At 35.3% G+C, this 18,528-nt stretch overlaps 1 protein-coding gene across 1 annotated transcript in view; it reads right to left on the reverse strand.

The window, feature by feature from the left end:
- Positions 1-18,528, reverse strand: part of KHDRBS2 (KH RNA binding domain containing, signal transduction associated 2) — a 731,890-nt gene that overhangs the window by 494,196 nt on the left and 219,166 nt on the right. Inside the window, exon 3 of the mRNA XM_068558149.1 lies at positions 9,304-9,420. Within this exon, the coding sequence (XP_068414250.1) occupies positions 9,304-9,420 (117 nt within the window). The remainder of the gene's footprint in view (positions 1-9,303; positions 9,421-18,528) is intronic.

The following is an 18,528-nucleotide window of genomic DNA, read 5'->3' on the forward strand; positions in this document are numbered from 1 at the left end:
ATGCAAATAACAACAACAACCTTTTCATCAAAGGCTTTTCTAAGAGGTTAAATACATAAAATTAAAAATGTGTTATGTCTTACAATGAGCAAAATAAAACTATTTAGGAAATTTTTCTTTCTTATATCCAATTTTATTAAAGCAGTGATATATTCATCTGGGTCTACTACCTTGGTTACTAGGTATGTGGGCAAAGCAAAGATAGGGTCCAATGTGAAAAAGTAAAGTGAATATTGATATTTAAAATATATTTATACTTATAACAAAAAACCCAGTTTACCCATTTCTCACCATACAGGGAGATAGATCACTAAATATATAATATATATATAGCACTAAATAATATAAAGTATACTAATAATATATAAATGTATACCAGTACACAGAATCACCCTAGGATTCTGCTGAGAAATTCTTATCTAATATAGGAAATTAGTAAAAAAGAAATAACATCAAAGGGTACAGATATTGCAGATAATCATAATGATGCATAATGATGCATCCATTTGCATAACTTGATCCCATGTCTAAATTCTACCATTTATAAAAAATATAGGAAATGAATGAGAAAGCAACAAACTCTGTTAAGGTTCTCAGCACAAAAAATGTCAATGGTCCTTTTCTTGGCTAAGACAAATCTTCAATGATTCAACTTGGTCAAAAAGAGGGACTAAGAAAGTAAACTGTCCCAATCTTGGTCTGGGGCAATACTTTCAGTAGGGTGCAATTTACTTCCCCTTCTGAGAACCATCTAGCATCACTGATAAAATGCCAGAGCACTTGCTTTGTCAGGTTGTAATAAAATTAAAAGGCTTACAGAGAAATTAGAATTACCTACCCAATTAACTTTATCTGGTTTTATTAAACCAGATATTCAAAAGTGCAAAGGCCTTAAACCAGCTTTATGACTAGCCTAATACTTTTTAACTAGAACATTCTGTTTTTGTGTCTGGTCCCTCATAAAATGCCCCTACCAAGAAGAAATCACTAAATTGGCTTTCTTGGAAGCCTTTTCCTTTACTGGCAACTTTGAGATAAAACACTAATATGCTTGAACAAATTCAAAATAAATTGCAAGTAAAAGCAAACAAAACAAAGAAAAAGATTAAAAAAAAAAAAAAACACAGGCGAAAAACCAAACAAACAAACCCACACAAAAACTCAGAAATTATCCAAGTCTGTAATAATTGCCATGAGAGGACAGTAGAAACACAACAAGAGAACAAATCTAGTATTTGGAAAATGGCTAACAGAGTTGAAAATCATTTAATTTTATATATAAAGTAGTACGAATGTGTTGCAGTTATCTAGTGTTGCATAACTAACCATTCTATTTTTGTGCATGGATTCTGTGGGTGAGGGATTTAGACAGAGCACAACGGGGATAACTTGTATCTGCTTCCAGATTCTGGGGCTGCAGACAGGAGGACTTGGGCCGCAGTGACCGCTGCCGTCATCTGTTGGGCGCCTTATGTGCACCTCCAGGGCCTGGACCACGATGAGGCAAAGGCTGAGCTCCTCTGGGACTTCCCACTGGCACCTGCAAGGCAGACTCAGGATTGTCAGCATCCTCACCAGGCAGCTTAGAGCTCCAAGAGGGGGTGTTCTTGCAAATGAGGCAGGAAGAGCACTGAATCCCCTTCCGCTCAGAAATCCGGATACAACCCCTCCTCTGTGGTTACAAGCGGGTCACTAAAACACCCAGACTCAAGGGGAAGCAAACTAGACCCTATGCATCTCTCTCTAAAAGCAGTGTCAAAGATTTTGCAGCCATCTTTAGAACAGCCACAGAATGTGGAGTTTTAAATATTCCCTTTCTATATGGAGTAAATCTCATTTGAATTTTGGTTGTAATATTTTGAGGTGGAGAGTACAGCTCAAGACAAAAAGATAGGCCTTCCTCAGTAGTAGAAAACATACATATCATTATAATTCTGCTTTATAAAATGTGAAATGTCTAGAAATTTCTCTATCTTCATACATTCTATTTTTAAATAGCTTAATACATTTTTAAAAATCCTGCAGCATGGTGTGAGAAATTTTGATTCTGTGATTCCCTCATTTCACTCCTCGTGGGAAGCAAGTGTTGTCCCAATAACAAGTGACAAGTGACAATGGAGGGAAAATGACTGCACTAGTAACATTAAAAATGTATAATCCTTGGTTTATGGCTGAGACATTAGGTCCTTGAAAGTTTTCAAATAGCAGGTCTTAACTACAAAAATTATAAGATAAATCTATAAATTGGTCTAGTTGTGAATAAAGTTAGCCTAGATGAAATTAACAATTCAAAATAATATATAACTTTGATTCACAGTACATAAAACATCACCACATCAGGCTCTGTCATTCCAGGGTGGACAAAGAATGTCACCTGCCATATCAGTAAACAAAGGATGTGCGGCCATCAAGCCATCAGCCACTGCAGCCGCTCCCGACTGTGCATCCTGATGGGACTCAGGATGGAAAAAACAGGATATTGGCCCTAGATAGTTAAGGTGCATATCAAAGGAATAATTTCATTGAGCCCAGACTCTTGTATCTTTCCATACATAGACGATTGATAAATTCATTAACTTGAGAGGTCTGGTTTTACTTTAGTTAACAGTAATCTTTTGATGTTCCAACTACCTGGTTTTTGTTGCAAAAACTCCCACATAGCCTGGCTCCTCCCTTACCTCTTCAGAATGGTCCCTCAGAGATGTCTGAAAGGCTGACTCCCGGGCTTAAGTCCTCAGTTTGTCCACTGAATAAAGCATAATTCTCAACTTTTAGGTTGTGCAATTTTTTTTTCAGTCAATACCAGCTTATGAAGAATTGAACCTGGACAGATTTATGGCTTTTTTTTTCATTCCAAGGTCAAAGCACAGTACAGTGAATGACAGACTATTTATATATAAGAGAGTTGAAGATGTTAATATGAAAATATTATTTCTCACTAACATCATGATACAGTTCACTCTTCAACTCAAATCTAGCTATTTTAATTGTTTGGTTACTTGGAATCCAAAATAGGTTGAAATAACCTTGTATTGGTTACCATTGAAACACAAGTTTCATTGCGTCCTCACAAAATAGGTATTTGTAATACAATGTTCCTTCTCACATATGCTACTGTTCAGGGGAGGCTTTTAGTCTGGTTCTCCAACTTCTCAGAATTCAGATCAGAGAAACAGAAGAATGCAGAGAATAAATACAAAATAAAATTGCACCTATCTATAACTTATGATACATTCCTTGTCCTTCACACACTCAAGTGATATTTAAGCAAAGTATGCATATTCCTCTATCTCTGTTCGGAAGCCAAGATGGGCTAGGCATTCTTTTCTGCAGGAAGGAGGCTGAGAAAGAAATGTTGTTGATTTACTGTGCAGTTTATTAGGGGCAGAGCTAAAATTAAAATCAGAGTGGGGGCAGAGCTAAAATTAAAATCAGAGCGTCCAGACTCTTGATTTTGTGGGATTACAAACTGCTTTGTTGTTGGGGATATTACCAAGTTGAAAGAGGAGTTTACAGTCCCAGCCTGGCTGACAAGCAGTGAGCATGGTGTCACCCCTGTACTGTAGGATTTGAGGTTTGATGTGAGGCTCAGCCCAGAAGCCAAACAGGGGAAGGACACTGGGCCCGGGGTTCGTACCCACATTGCCCACCAGGCAAGCAGCACCACTTTGAAGGTTTTAGTTGATTTTATTGTTGATGAAAATCAATCTTGCCGTGAAATCCAAAAGGATTTACTAAAGTAGCCATCACCAAACACAGAAGATAGAGTATAAAATAGAAACTGCTCATGGTATTAGCACATCAAAGAGAGAAAGGTTTGCCTTCAGAATGATCACACATTTTCAAATAAAACTCTACCAAACAGCACTTCACTTTAAAAATATAATCACTAGCATGTTTTAAGACCACACCCCGTAATTTCAACAAAGCTTATTAATAAAAATGCCAAAATATCTTTCATTACAACAAAATTTATTGGCAACCTGGTCATTTGTGATTTCCACTTAAGGACACTGAATACCTATGCAAGAAATTTGCTTTCCTCCTGTTTCCTCACTTACCTGCATGTGTTCAGGCTTTGATTTTCCTTAACCTCTCCTAACCGTTTTTCCTGGCGATAACATGTTTGTTTCTCACTCTTTTCAAAGATAAGCATTTAGAACCACTGCCTCCTCTGTTCTCCCTCAACAATCTCTGCCATCAGTATCACTAAAAATAGCAGCACTTTATCCAAAGCACCATGGTTCCCCTCAAGATTTCACAGAAGCAACTGCTGGTGAGGCTGGAAGCCGTGTGGTTACTGAGAACAGGCCATATGCTGCTTGGAGGACTCAGACTTCAAAGAAATTTCTGAACTGCCAGTTAATTTCCTGAAGTATTTTGAAATATTGCAAACACACTGTATATTTTTACTTTCTAGATTTCTCTGAGAATACCTTTTATCATCACAATTGAAAAGTTATCTTCTATTCAAGAATTCCTGGATTTTTTTTTTTTTTTTTTTTTTTATAATGTGAGTTGACATATTCTGGGATCTGACCAGTATGGGAATGAAATATAAGGTAGGGTTTTGCTACTGGATATTACTGCATTTTGTTTTGTTTTGGTTTTTGTTTCCTTCCTCTGCTTATAGAGTTATTGGCTAGGTGTAACTAAACTAAAATGAGTGTTTCTCTGCCAGAGTCAAAAACAAAATAACACAAATAAAAACATTAAACTTGTTAGAATATTCTTACTACACTAGACCACAAGAACTGTTTTCCATATCATTCTTTCCACCTACTAATTCAAAGATTTATACTTTCTTAGGTTTTTTTTTTTTTTTTAAGGAAGTGTTAGATCAGGATGTTTAATTTAAAAGTTCTGTGAAGGCTTGAGTCATGTCTAATATTATCTTCTATGAAGCCTAATATTTCACCTGTACTTGAGCGTGCAGCAGAGATGGAAGAAATATTCTTGCATAGTTATTTTGTCCTGACTTAGGTAACTATCCAAATATCTCCTTTTATCATAAAGAAAAGCTCAAGTTTAAGACATACATTGTGTAGCACCTTAACAGCATAACCAATACAGAAAAACGATCTGCATTATTTCCTAGAAAGTTGAGGCAAGCTAGTCACTGCAAACAAGGCTATTAAACAAACACATTTGTCTACAAAGGCAGGTGCCTGACGCTGGGCCTGAGGGGCAGGTTGTGGGCCCAGGCTTTGCTGGTGGGTGCAGAAGGGGCACCTAGTGATGCTTCAGGCATTTATTTATTTTTTCATTCAATAGAATGTGAAAAACAGACTTGCAGTTTTGTGTTGATCTCCTTAATGCCTGATGATATAAACTTTAAATAAACACAACTAACCTTTGTAGGCTTGAGCTACCAAGTACCACTCAATTGAATATGTGCTGTTTTTCATTTCCTATTTCTATGAGATTTGCTTTTGAACAAACACAAGACAAAAAGAGAAGGTATCCTTAAATCTTGAGACTCCATGGCTCATAGCGTATTCACTGGGGCCCTAAAAGTCAGCAAAGGTATCTCTCTTATTCTTTCAATCTCTCTCTCTCTCTCTATCTCTGTATATGTGTTTATATTGTACTTCATATATAGGTAAGTATATAAATGCCATACATGTAGGTAAATAAATAATACATATATATTTCATTCATATATATATACACACCTGTGTGTATAAATATACACATACATTTACATATTTGTACATGTGTGTTTGGACAACTATATTTCAATGCCTATTAGACATTCACATAGACATGTTGAGTGTGTAGTTGAACACATGAATCTAGAACCTGTGGGAGAGACTGGGAGCTGGATGTACACAGATTGAATGAGATCATGAAGGGAAGAAAGAAGTCTGAAGACCAAGTCCTGGGCTTGGAGGTCTGCAGGAAGAAGAGGATCCAGTCACAGGAACTGAGGAGGAGACAATGAAGAATGAATGAGAGTGGACCTGCACTGTTGGTGGGAATGTAAATTGGTGCAGCCACTATGGAAAACAGTATGGTGTTTCTTCAAAACATTAAAAATAGAACTATCATATGATGCAGGAATTCCACTCCTGGGTATTTTTCCAAAGAAAACAAAAACACTAATTCAAAAATATACATGCACCTTAATGTTCATAGCAGCATTATTGAGCAACAGCCAAGATATGGGAAGCAACCTAAGTGCTCATCAATAGATGAATAGATAAAGTTGTGGTATATAGATATAGATATAGATATATAGTGTAATATTACTCAGCTATTAAAAAAATGAAATCTTGCCATTTGTAACAACATGGATGGACCTAGAGGGTATTATGCTAAGTAAAATAGAGATAGACAAATACCATATGATTTCACTTACATATGGAATCTAAAAATCAAAACAAATGAACAAACATAACAAACAGAAACAGAGTCATAGATACAGAGAACAAACAGGCAGATGCCAGAGAACAGGGAGGGGAGAGTGGAGAGAAATAGGTGAGGGAGATAAAGAGGCACAAACTTCCAGTTATAAAATAAATAAGTCACAGGTATGAAATGTACAGTGTGGGGAATATAGTCAATAATTATGTCACATCTTTGTGTGGTGACAGATGGTAACTTATTGTTGTGATCATTTTGAAATTTATAGAAATATGGAATTTCTATGTTGTGTCCCAGGACCTAACAGTGTTTCAGGTCAATTATACTTCAAAAACAAACAAAACAAACACCTAGAAAAATAGATCAGATTTGTGGTTACCAGAGGCACGGGGTTGGGGGAGGGAGAACTGTAGGAAGGTGGTCATAGGTAGAGACTCCCAGTTGTAAGACAAATAAGTACTCAGGATGAAATGTTCAACATGATGACTGTAGCTAATAACACTGCTGTATGATACACAGGAATGTGAAGAGCATTAATCCTAAGAGTTCTCACCACAAGGAAAAAATAATTTTTCTTTATCTCCTCTTTTATATCTATGAGATGATGAATGCTCACTTAACTTATTGTGATCATTATTTCAAGATGTATGTAAGTCAAATCATTATCCTGTACAACTTAAACTTATACAGTCTTGTATGTCAATTGTATCTCCATAAAACTGAACGGGGAAAAAAAAAGGCAAGATTAGGAGATTTTAAAAAGAAGTGATACAATTAGCCAATAAATGCATGCAACAGTCAACGTTATTAATAAATTAAAATTTTAAATTTTAAAAAAGGATGGATGAGAGCAACTGATTGCAAATAACATTCTCAAATAATTTTTCTATGAAGGCCAGCAAAGAAATTGGGTGGTAACTAAATGGGAATAAGTATGGTTATAAACAAAAATATGGCTATAGTTGCCAGGATAGTTATAAAGACACAGATTCTCCTTCAGAGCCATCACACTTGCATTCTCTCTCATTCTGATTTTTCTTGGGTTGGTTCCTTCTCATAATCCAGTTCTCTACTTAATCATCATACCAAACCACTACTCCCATCATTAACCTATTTTCCCTTCCTCTGTTTTATTTTAATCCATAACAATTATCAATGCCTGAAAGCAGAAAATGTATTTATTCACTTATTTATTGTCTGTCTCTCCCACTGGAATGCAAACTCCAGGAGGAATTTTTTTTTCTCACAGTCATTACTGTGAACTAGAACTGCAATGACACATAGTGTGACACATAATGTATTATTTGTAAATAATTACAAATATTTTTGTAATTAATGCAGGAATATATGCCTGTGTCACTCTATAAATACACACAGACAAACATATACACTTCCACTGCAGAATCAGATGAGTTTTACTTATTTGCTAGAAATATAAAATCACATAAAATATTCCTTTCTGTTCAGGTCACGTGGCAGAGAAGCAAAATAGCAGCATAGCAATAGAAGTTTTACCTAGGATTTATTTTTATTTTAAGCAAGTGTTTACTAAGGTAAATTTTTTCACACCCGTGTCTGTGGTTTTATTTCAGCCATGTTGTCCTTAGCAGTTAAAGTCTTATCTACATTCTAAAAAGCATATTTTATAGTGGCATACATTATTATTGATGTTGTTGCTATTAAATGTTTTCATTTTTTAAAGGAGCAATGAAAATACTCAAAGCAGAAACAAACACGATGGATCACCCAAAAAGTAATCAATATAGAAACAGGACTTTAATTAACGGGTAATATCAGTAAATTAAACCTAATGGAAACTTAATAGAACCAAATTTTTTTCTTGCTAGATTTTCAAATACTTATGCTGGTACCTAACATGCTCACAGGAAAAAAAGAATCCAATATGAACAGGAAAAAATGTCCAAATACATGGGAATGAAAAATATACACCTATTTGCTTTAAAAAAAATATGGAGAGACTACACAGTGACTCTGGGTATGCAAAGCTGACTAGGATATTTCTCTGGCCCATGGAAGCTAACAGTTTAATGAGAGAAACAGCAAATTTCAGTAAAATATGTTTTATGTTTTATGGTTAAGTAAGCCTATCACAAGGGTTCAGAAGACCCTGCCTAATCTAAATCTTAAAGAATGTGTGAGAGAATAAAAGCATGAAAAATGAAGTTTCTATTGTAAGTCTTTGAGATATCTGGAGAACATATAACAAAAAAAAAAATTAAAGCATATATGAAAGTACAGACATAGATATTTTTTGAATAAATCTCTATAAATAGTTATTTTAACACAGAATACTAACACAGAGAAAATTGCTATCACTTTATAAAATGGGAAAATGATATAGTTCAGATGCAAAATAAATCACTTCAAATATCCAAGTTGATAATAGTTTTTAGCTTATTTTTCTTTGGGGATCAGGTGAGTTGTTTAATATCACTGAAGCATTTCAAAAAATAAGTGAAATTCTCTTAGATTTGCAGATAAGTATTTGAAATTGCTTTAGGTAAGAGGATCTGAGTGAAATAGAGCAGAGAGATAAAATGAGGGAATGATACAGTGGATGGGATCAGGCGATACAGCTGAAGAAAGAACAGGAATCCAGTCAAGGAATTAAGGAAAATGAGCAAACACATATAGAAACATCCTACAGAGGACACAGAAAAAAATGAAAAGATTTGACAGCAACCTACACAGAGGACTGAAAAGAATAAAAATACAGAATTACATGTTTTGGGAGAAAAAGACCAGTAATTGATTTTTATGAAAATAGAGGAGACATCAGAAAGTGCAACAGAGTAGTCCCAAAAGGTAAAATTCATGGGAAATAATTGGAGGACAGCTCATATGTGCTTGTAAATGTGGCCATCCTGTTACAGGTAACTCCCTGTGTGTGTTAAGTATCAAATTCAAAGTTCATACCTTTGCTTTATCTCTCATTGATCCTTTGCCCAGGATAGACATTTTAGCACCTGTTTCTTCCTGTAGCCTCTTCAAGGAGTTTCCTCTTGGTCCAAGCAATTTCCCCACAAAATTGAACTAGGAAACAAAATCAATAGAATGTCTGTTTTAAGTAGAGAAAAGTAATAATTTACACCAAGCATAACTGATGGGCTATGGGTTTTTCTCTTTACCATGGAGAAGAGAATTATGCCATTCACATACCCAAACACACACACACACAGAGAAAACCATCTCAGACCTCTAAGATCAGATCCACTTTTAAAAAGACATTTCTTTCCAAAGGAATGCCAAAGTCAGCAATATTTTGAACATATCATTTACTCATATAATCACATAGATAAATAAATTACTCAAGAATGAAATTAGGGAGAAGCACTAGGGTTTACAAAATTTTTAAAGGCTTTTTCTCTCCAATCAGATTATTGAAATAAAAAACAATTTTAACATGTCTATGCACATTCAAAATTGCAAAAGTTAATATTTTAAATTTTTTTAAAAGTAAAATTTAATTTTTATGTTTGATAAGTATTGTCTATGCCCATAACATTCCATTCCAAATTTCATGATTGGAAATAAAGAGATTCAACTGTTCTTCAATCTTACCTTCTCTATGTTAAAGAGTTGTTCTAAGCATCAGCAAATAAAAGATGTGAACACATACAGAAAAGTTTAAAATGCTAGATAGAGTATATATACAAAACTGTTTGCCTAAATGGAAAATTCTGGGGGTGGGGGAACCTATCTAATTTGTTTAATAATCCTAAAATATGGTTAAAAACAAGGGAACTAAAAACAACTATCAGATTATGTTGCCAGCTACTAAAGGAACAGCACCACACCAAATGACTCAGGCAATCACTCACTCATTAATTTTAAAAATACAAAAGGCTTAAATTGCACTAAAAACTATGTTGGGCACATGAAACAGAGAAAAGTAAAATTAGGTAACTGTCTTCTAAATCAGAGTTATTCTATTTTTTAAGCCCGTGATCCCAGAGTAAGAAATAAACCACATTTAATGGTAAAAGATTAAATGCTTTTCCCCTAAATCCAGGATAAAGTCAAGATACCTGTTCTTACCACATCTATTCAGTGCTGTACTGGAGTGTGGATTGCCATATCTATAGGCAAGTAAGGTAAACAGAACAATATAAAGTTCAGAAAGACCATGCTTAGATGGTCAAACTGATTTTCAACAAAAGTGCCACATACATAATAAAGGCCACATATGACAAACCCACACCTAATAACATCATATTTAAAGGTGAAAAGCTGAAATCATTCCAAGATCAGGATGCCCACTCTCACCACTTTTATTCAACCTAGTTTTGGAAGTCCCAGCCACAGCAACCAGAGAAGAAAAGGAAATAGAAAGAATCCAAATTGGAAAGGAAAAAGTAAAACTGTCACTGTTTCCAGATGACATGATACTATATATAGAAAATCCTAAAGATGCCACCAGAAAACTACTAGAGCTCAACAATGAATTCCATAAAGTTAAAGGGCAACAAAATTAATATACAGAAATCTTTGCATTTCTATACACTAAAAATGAAATATCAGAAAGAGAAATTAAGGGAACAATCCCATTTACCATTGCATTCTTCCTGGTTCAGTCTTGGGAGATTGTACACAACTCTGTTGTGGTTTAAGCCACTAAGTTTGTGGTAATTGTTACAGCAACAGTAGAAAACTAATATACTAAGGAAAGAAGAAACTGTCTAATGTAGAGCATAACAGCCTCTCCATAACAAGAACAGTGAAATTGCTTTGTACACCATAGCAAAAAAATAAATACAGATGGATTATAGACTTAGGTCTGAAAGGCAAATTTTAGAATTTCCTTATAAGAGACATTATAAGGAAATAATGTCTAAGAGTTCTAAAACAAGATGTAAATATATGCTAAGAGTAAAATAAAAGCTTGATTAAATTAAGAATATCTGTTCATTAAAATATACCATAAGAAAGGCAAAAAATATGTCACAAATTTGGAGACTATTTACATTATATGTTAACAATAAATCATTTGTTTACAATCCTAAGTATAAAACTGTAAGGAAAAGACAAACAAAAGATAATAGATATAATCATGAAGAAGGAAGAGAACGGCCAAAGAAAAAGTGTGAATATTCAACCTTATTAACAGTTAAACAAAAATCAAATTAAGACCACAGTGAAATCCCATTTTACACACACTATGGTGGTAAAAATAAGGAGTCAGAAACCAAACACTGACCAGAATGTGGAGCCACAGAGACTCATATACACTGCTTGTAGGACTGTGAGTAAGTACAACCCTGCTGGCATCATCCTGTAAATCTGTAAATGCATTTAACCCATGCCTCAGCATACCCATTCCCAGGTATATTCTCTAGAGAAATCTTAGCATGTGTACAAGAATGTTCAAAGTCTCAAGGCTTGTAGGAACAAAAATAACTGGGGAAAAACATCAATTCAGTGGTGATGTGCCCTCACCTGGACACCACACCAACACGTGTCCACACCTCAGACACGTGCACAGGATTCCTTACGATGTGCTTCCTTTGGTGCTGGATTCTGCCAATGACAGAAGGTTGCATGAGATTTAGAAGGTGAACATGAACTGCGGTCCATTACTCCTGGCAAATCATGGCGGTCAGACATGGCTGCTTACTGACCTCCACATGAGTCCTACTCTGTTGATACGGCAGCCCCACAGACTTCTGCACAGGCCCAGTTCCAGGTCCTGGCAGGCGTGGGGCTCAGATCTTCACGTCCCCTGGTGGCAGCCTTCCTAATGTCCCTTCCCTCGTCTTCCAAGAGTCATGTCAGTCCTGAATTACACATTATAACTATTATGTAGAGAGTGGATTCTATTTTCCCATCAGAACAATGACTGATACAAATGAATAAGTACATTGTCACATACCCATAGTGGAATATTTACAGCAGTGAACATAAATTACCCATAACTATATGAAATCTCATGAACAAATTCTAGAAATAAAACTGAGTGAAAAATTCAAGCTCTAGACATATGACACTGTTTTTATAAAACTCAACAAGCAAAGTTCAATAATATTTTAATTATGAATATATGCATGAGTAGTACATCCAATTTTTAAATAACAGGTGTAATAATAAACACAAACTTCAAGATCTTAGTAACTCTGGGAATGGATAGTAGGGAATGTGATCAAAGGGAAACAAACAGGTCGTGTCAAAGCAATAGGTAATATTTTAGACTGTAACTTAGAGGTTCATGAGTGTTCATTTTATTTTTTCACACTCTACTCGAAAATTATACATATACTTTGAATCCGTTGACTATTGTATAACTTTTAAATGAAGTCAAATAGAGCAATCCAGTTGAGTAAAATTTGATCGAACTTCTAGTACTGTTACAGAAACTTCTTGTCCCTTTGCAGGTAGTAGCAAAACTTCAAATTCAAAAATACCAAAGCACTCAAAGTGATGTCTCCATTGGGATGCTTTTGACTCTGAAAGGAAGAGGTAGCATTTCAGGCAGTCTTGGCTGAAGACACGTTATTGACAAAATATATACATAGTCCCAACTCTCAGAAGTTTGTCCTCTGCATTGATTATTGTGACACATTTTTCAACATCTCTTTCAATACAGTAGCTTTATTTTTAACCAATGTCCAATTTGAAACCAAATTGTCCTGAAGCTGTAAGAGAGACATCCCCTTTAATTCTTTCACAAACTCTACTTTTTGGAATAGAACACAAACATCCAACAGAATGAATATGTTGTATAATCAGGGATTTAATTTCACAAACTAACAGAAAATATGTTTCTTGATTAACATTAATTATGTAACTGTTTAAAGCAATCAGTTCTTTTAATGTGTTTTTATAATTTATAAATGTACAATCTACCATTTGCTTTTGGTAAAAAGTATTTTTTTTTTTTAATCATAGTTGAAATTTCCTGAAGTGATTTCATCTCTTCCCTAATATCTGGGGTTTTTAGAGCCAACACTGGGGACTGGCTCAGAGGACTTTTTTTAATACACAACTATTATTTGGATAAGTAAAAATACCCCAACATCAGTGAATATGTAGAGCACAATGCTTACGAGCGTGGTTCTGAAGCCCGATTTCGTGGGTTTGTAAATTCACTAGCTGTACCAATTTGGCTATATTGCTTACATTCCCCTAAGCTTCATTTTTCTTATCTGTAAATAGAGATAATAAAAATAATAATACATGCACAATAAGAGCTCGACAAATATAGGCTATTATTACATTATTATTGTTTCGGTAGATTGTAATTGTACCTGACACCTCTAGTGAAGTTTGACTTTGGTAATCCTTAATTCTTTTATTATTTTTATATTGTTAATATTTTATTTTTTGTATTTATTATGTATTATATTGTTTTAACTATTGATCTCTATCACTTGCTACAATCAATCTTTTTTGAAGGTTCACCATGTACCAAGCACACTCTGCTGAGTCCCCCACGTGGATGAGCTCATAGCGCATGCACGTGGGGTGGCAAGAAGGGGCTGCCTACACCACAACCAGGGCGCCTCCCTCCAAACTCCCACAAAGAACAATGCCAGCCCACCTCTCTCCCTCTTCCTCGCTCAAGTGGACTTGTTTTCAGGAAAGACTGGACACCATTTCTGTTCGAGATTTTAACACATCAGAAGTAATCGTGAAGCTGATCACATATTTTTGAACTTGTGCTTAGGTTTTGGAAATTTATTTTTACATTAGTTCTGAAAATAGCCAGTAGAAGAGTTGTGTTCTGACAAGACATTGTCATTCCTCTGCTTTCAGTCTATGTGCAGTCCCCCTTCAAACAAAGCCAAGTGACATAATCATGAGAGGTGTATGTTCAGTTCGCTGACAACAGTTGGTCCTAACCTTTTTGTTAGAGCAAATCTCTTTTATACACAGAAAATAACTCAAGAACTACACAACAGTGCCTTCAATATTTAGCTGCAATTTGGTAACTTGGGAATCTCTAGAGTCTTAAGACTCAATAGAGTGAACACTCAATAGTGTTTTCAGTATGTAAAATATCTTCACATGGGCTTCCCTGGTGGCGCAGTGGTTAGGAATCCACCTGCCAATGCAGGGGACACAGGTTCGTGCCCTGGTCCGGGAAGATCCCACATGCCGCGCAGCGGCTAGGCCCGTGAGCCACAACTACTGAGCCTGCGCGTCTGGAGCCTGTGCTCCGCAACAAGAGAGGCGCAATAGTGAGTGGCCCGTGCACCGCGATGAAGAGTGACCCCCGCTTGCCACAACTGGAGAAAGCCCTCACACAGAAACGAAGACCCAACATAGCCAAAAATAAATAAATAAATAAATAAATTTATTTAAAAAAAAATCTTCAAATAATTTCAAAGTATTTTATCCACATGTGTTTTAAGAAAATTAAATTTGTGTATGTAATATTCATTTATGATTAATGTTGAAGTCATTAAGCTGTTGTTTTGTAATAATTTTATATTCAAAAATTCTTTTGAGCATTTTAATCAGATTTTTATTTTTTTTTCCAAAAGCAAAAATTTAAACTGTGTCGAGTAAAATTAATAGAAAGAACATAATTTGGGGCAAAGCAAGTGTTTATCATAAAACTAGGGACACTTTAAGAAAAATATTTTAGGAACATTTTGAACAGAGTGAATCCAAGAACAGTTTTAAATCAGGTGAATATAAATTTAATAATATTGGGCATACATATTTCAAAATTTACTAATTCAACCAGGATACCCTAGAATGTCTTATCTATAGACTCCCATTTACTCTTTCCTTATTATTAATATATTTCCTCATGATTAATAATATCTGACCAATACTTGGATGAAATAAACCTGTTCACAAGTGGCATTTTTCTAGTCACCTGTTTATAAACTAATTCCAGCAACTCCATTCCTTCTCAACTAGGAGAGGTGTTGCACCTCATCTAGTTTTCCCCTTTGTGGGCACCAGGCTGACACCTGCTTTGTTACAAAGGGCAGTGCTGGCCATCTGGCCACTTGTGAAGAGTCTCCTGATGCCACCCCTGCTCCTTCTTCTTCTTTCATAGGACACAGCTGGACTTGAATGCCCTCACCTCCTGATCCTCAAATTCCTCTTGTCCTCATCTGTTCATACCTCAACACTATTTTTATCTCCATCCTAATCCTGATTTGGGGATGAATCCCCTTCTTAACTGGTAAGACTTCACAGAGCTGTTGTTCTGCGCTTTGGGAACTCAGCATTAAATCAGTGTTTAGTAGTCCATCCTTGTGCTTGCTGCTGTTAAAAAAAAGTAAAGCAATTGGGGGCAGACTGCACAAAGAGAGATAACAGTTGCAGATCAAAAAATAGCCTTCTTGTATAAATAGACAGGAAGAGACAACATTTCAGGTACTCACCACAGCAATCATCAAAGAACATTGGTAATCAAGGGAATAGAGATTTATTCAATCACAAAAATATCAAACTATGTCTGTAGAATTAAATAACACCATTTGGAATTTACAGAGGACTCTATCAAAGAAAACTACTTTCAATTTAACAAAATAGACAATGATGAGTATTCAAGAATATAGGGAAGAAAAATAAGAATGTTTTATAGAAGTGGTGAGAGTGGGCATCCTTGTCTTGTTCCAGATTTTAGCGGAAAGGCTTTCAACTTTTCACCATTGAGTATTATATTGGCAGTGGTTTTGTCATAAATAGCTTTTACTATTTTGAGATATGTTCCCTCTATCCCCACTTTGGTAAGAGTTTTTGTCATGAATGGCTGTTGAATTCTGTCAAATGTTTTTCTGCATCTATTGAGATGATCATGTGGTTTTTGACTTTTCTTTTGTTAATGTGGTGTATCACATTGATTGATCTGCGTATGTTGAACTGTCCTTGTGAACTTGGGATGAATAACACGTGGTCATGGTGTATGACTTTTTTTTGTGTTGTTGGATTTGGTTTGCTAATATTTTGTTGAGAATTTTTCCATCTATAGTCATCAAAGATATTGGCCTGTAATTTTCTTTTTTGGTGGTGTCTTTGTCTGGTTTTGGTATCAGGGTGATGGTGGCTTCATAGAATGTCCTTGGGAGTGCTCCCTCCTATTCAACTTTCTGGAAGAGTTTGAGAAGGATCAGTATAAGTTCTTCTTTGTATGTTTGGTAGAATTCATCTGTGAAGCTGTCTGGTCTTGGACTTTTGTTTGTAGGGTTTTTTAAAATTACAAATTCTATTTCAGTTCTAGTGATTGTTCTGTTCAAATTATCTATTTCTTCTTGATTCAGTTTTGTTGGGCTGTATGTTTCTGGCAACTTGTCCATTTCTTCTAGGTTGTCAAATTTGTTGGCATATAATTGTTCATAGTATTCCCTTATTTTTTTGTAATTCTGTGTTATCAGTTGTTATGTCTCCTTTTTCGTTTCTTATTTTGTTTGTGTTCTCTCTCTTTTCTTCTTGGTGAGCCTGGCCAGAGGCTTGTCAATCATATTTATCAGACAAGAAGAACAAATAAAAGGTATCCAAATTGGAAGGGAAGAGGTAAAATTGTCATTATATGAAATGGTATGATACTATATATAGAAAACCCTAAAGACTCCACACAAAAACTACTAGAACTGATAAATGAATTCAGCAAGGTAGCAGGATACAAGGTTAACATACAGAAATCATTTGCGTTGATTTACACTAACAATGAAATATCAGAAAGGGAATGTAAAAAACAATATATTTTAAAATTGCAACACAAAAAATAAAATAGTCAGGAATAAACCTCCCCAAGGAAGTGAAAGACTTATACACTGAGAACTAAAAAACATTAATAAAGGAAACTGAAGATGATTCAAAGAAATGAAAATATATGACATGCTCTTGGATTAGAAGAATTAATATTGCTAAAATGACCATACTACCCAAAGCTATCTACAGATTTAATATGAGCCCTATCAAATTACCCATGACCTTTTTCACAGAACTAGAACAAATAATACTAAAGTTCATATGGAACTATAAAAGACCCAGAATTGCTAAGGCAATCCTGTAGAAAAAGAACAAAGCAGGAGGCATAGCTATTACAGACTTCAGACAATACTACAAACTACAGTAATCAAAACAGTGTGGTATTGGCACAGAAACAGACATACAGATCAATGGAACAGAATAGAGAGCCCAGAAATAAACCCACACACCTACAGTCAATTAATCTTTGACAAAGGAGGCAAGAATATACAATGGGAAAAAGTCTCTTCAGCAAGTGGTGTTGGGAAAGCTGGACAGCTGCATGTAAATCAATGAAGTTAGAACATGCCCTCTCACCATACACAAAAATAAACTCAAAATGGCTTAAAGACTTAAACATAAGACATGGCACCATAAAACTCTTAGAAGAGAACATAGGCATAATATTCTCTGACATAAATAGTACAAATGGTTTCTTAGGTCAGTCTCCCAAGGCAATAGAAATAAAACCAAAAATAAACAAATGGGACCTAATCAACTTACAAGCTTCTGCACAGCAAAAGAAACCATAAACAAAGTGAAAAGACAACCTAAAGAATGGGAGAAAATATTTGCAAATGATGCAACTGACAAAGGCTTAATTTCCAAAATATACAAACAGCTCATACGAGTAGACAACAAAAAAACAAACAACCCAATAAAAAAATGGGCAGAAGACCTAAAGAGACATTTCTCCAAAGAAGAAATACAGACGTCCAATAGGCACACGAAAAGATGCTCAACATCATTAATTGTTAGAGAAATGCAAATGAAAACTACAATGAGGTACCACCTAACACCATTCAGAATGGCCATCATTAAAAAGTCTACAAACAGCAAATGCTGGAGAGGGTGTGGAGAAAAGGTGACCCTCCTACACTGTTGGTGGGAATTTAAGTTGGTACAGCCACTGTGGAAAACAGTATGGATGTTCCTCAGAAGACTAAAAATAGAATTACCATATGATCCAGCAATCCCACTCCTGTGCATATCCAGACAAAACTATAATTCAAAAAGATACATGCACCCCTATGTTCATAGCAGCACTATTCACAATAGCCAAGACATTTGGAAACAAACTAAATGTACATCAACAGATGAATGGATAAAGAAGATGGGGTACATATGTAAAATGGAATACTACTCAGCCATAAAAAAGAAGGAAATAATGCTATTTGCAGCAACATGGATGCAACTAGAGATTATCATACTAAG

Source organism: Eschrichtius robustus, chromosome 12, assembly GCF_028021215.1.
Source record: "Eschrichtius robustus isolate mEscRob2 chromosome 12, mEscRob2.pri, whole genome shotgun sequence".
Classification (NCBI taxonomy): Eukaryota; Metazoa; Chordata; class Mammalia; order Artiodactyla; family Eschrichtiidae; genus Eschrichtius; species Eschrichtius robustus.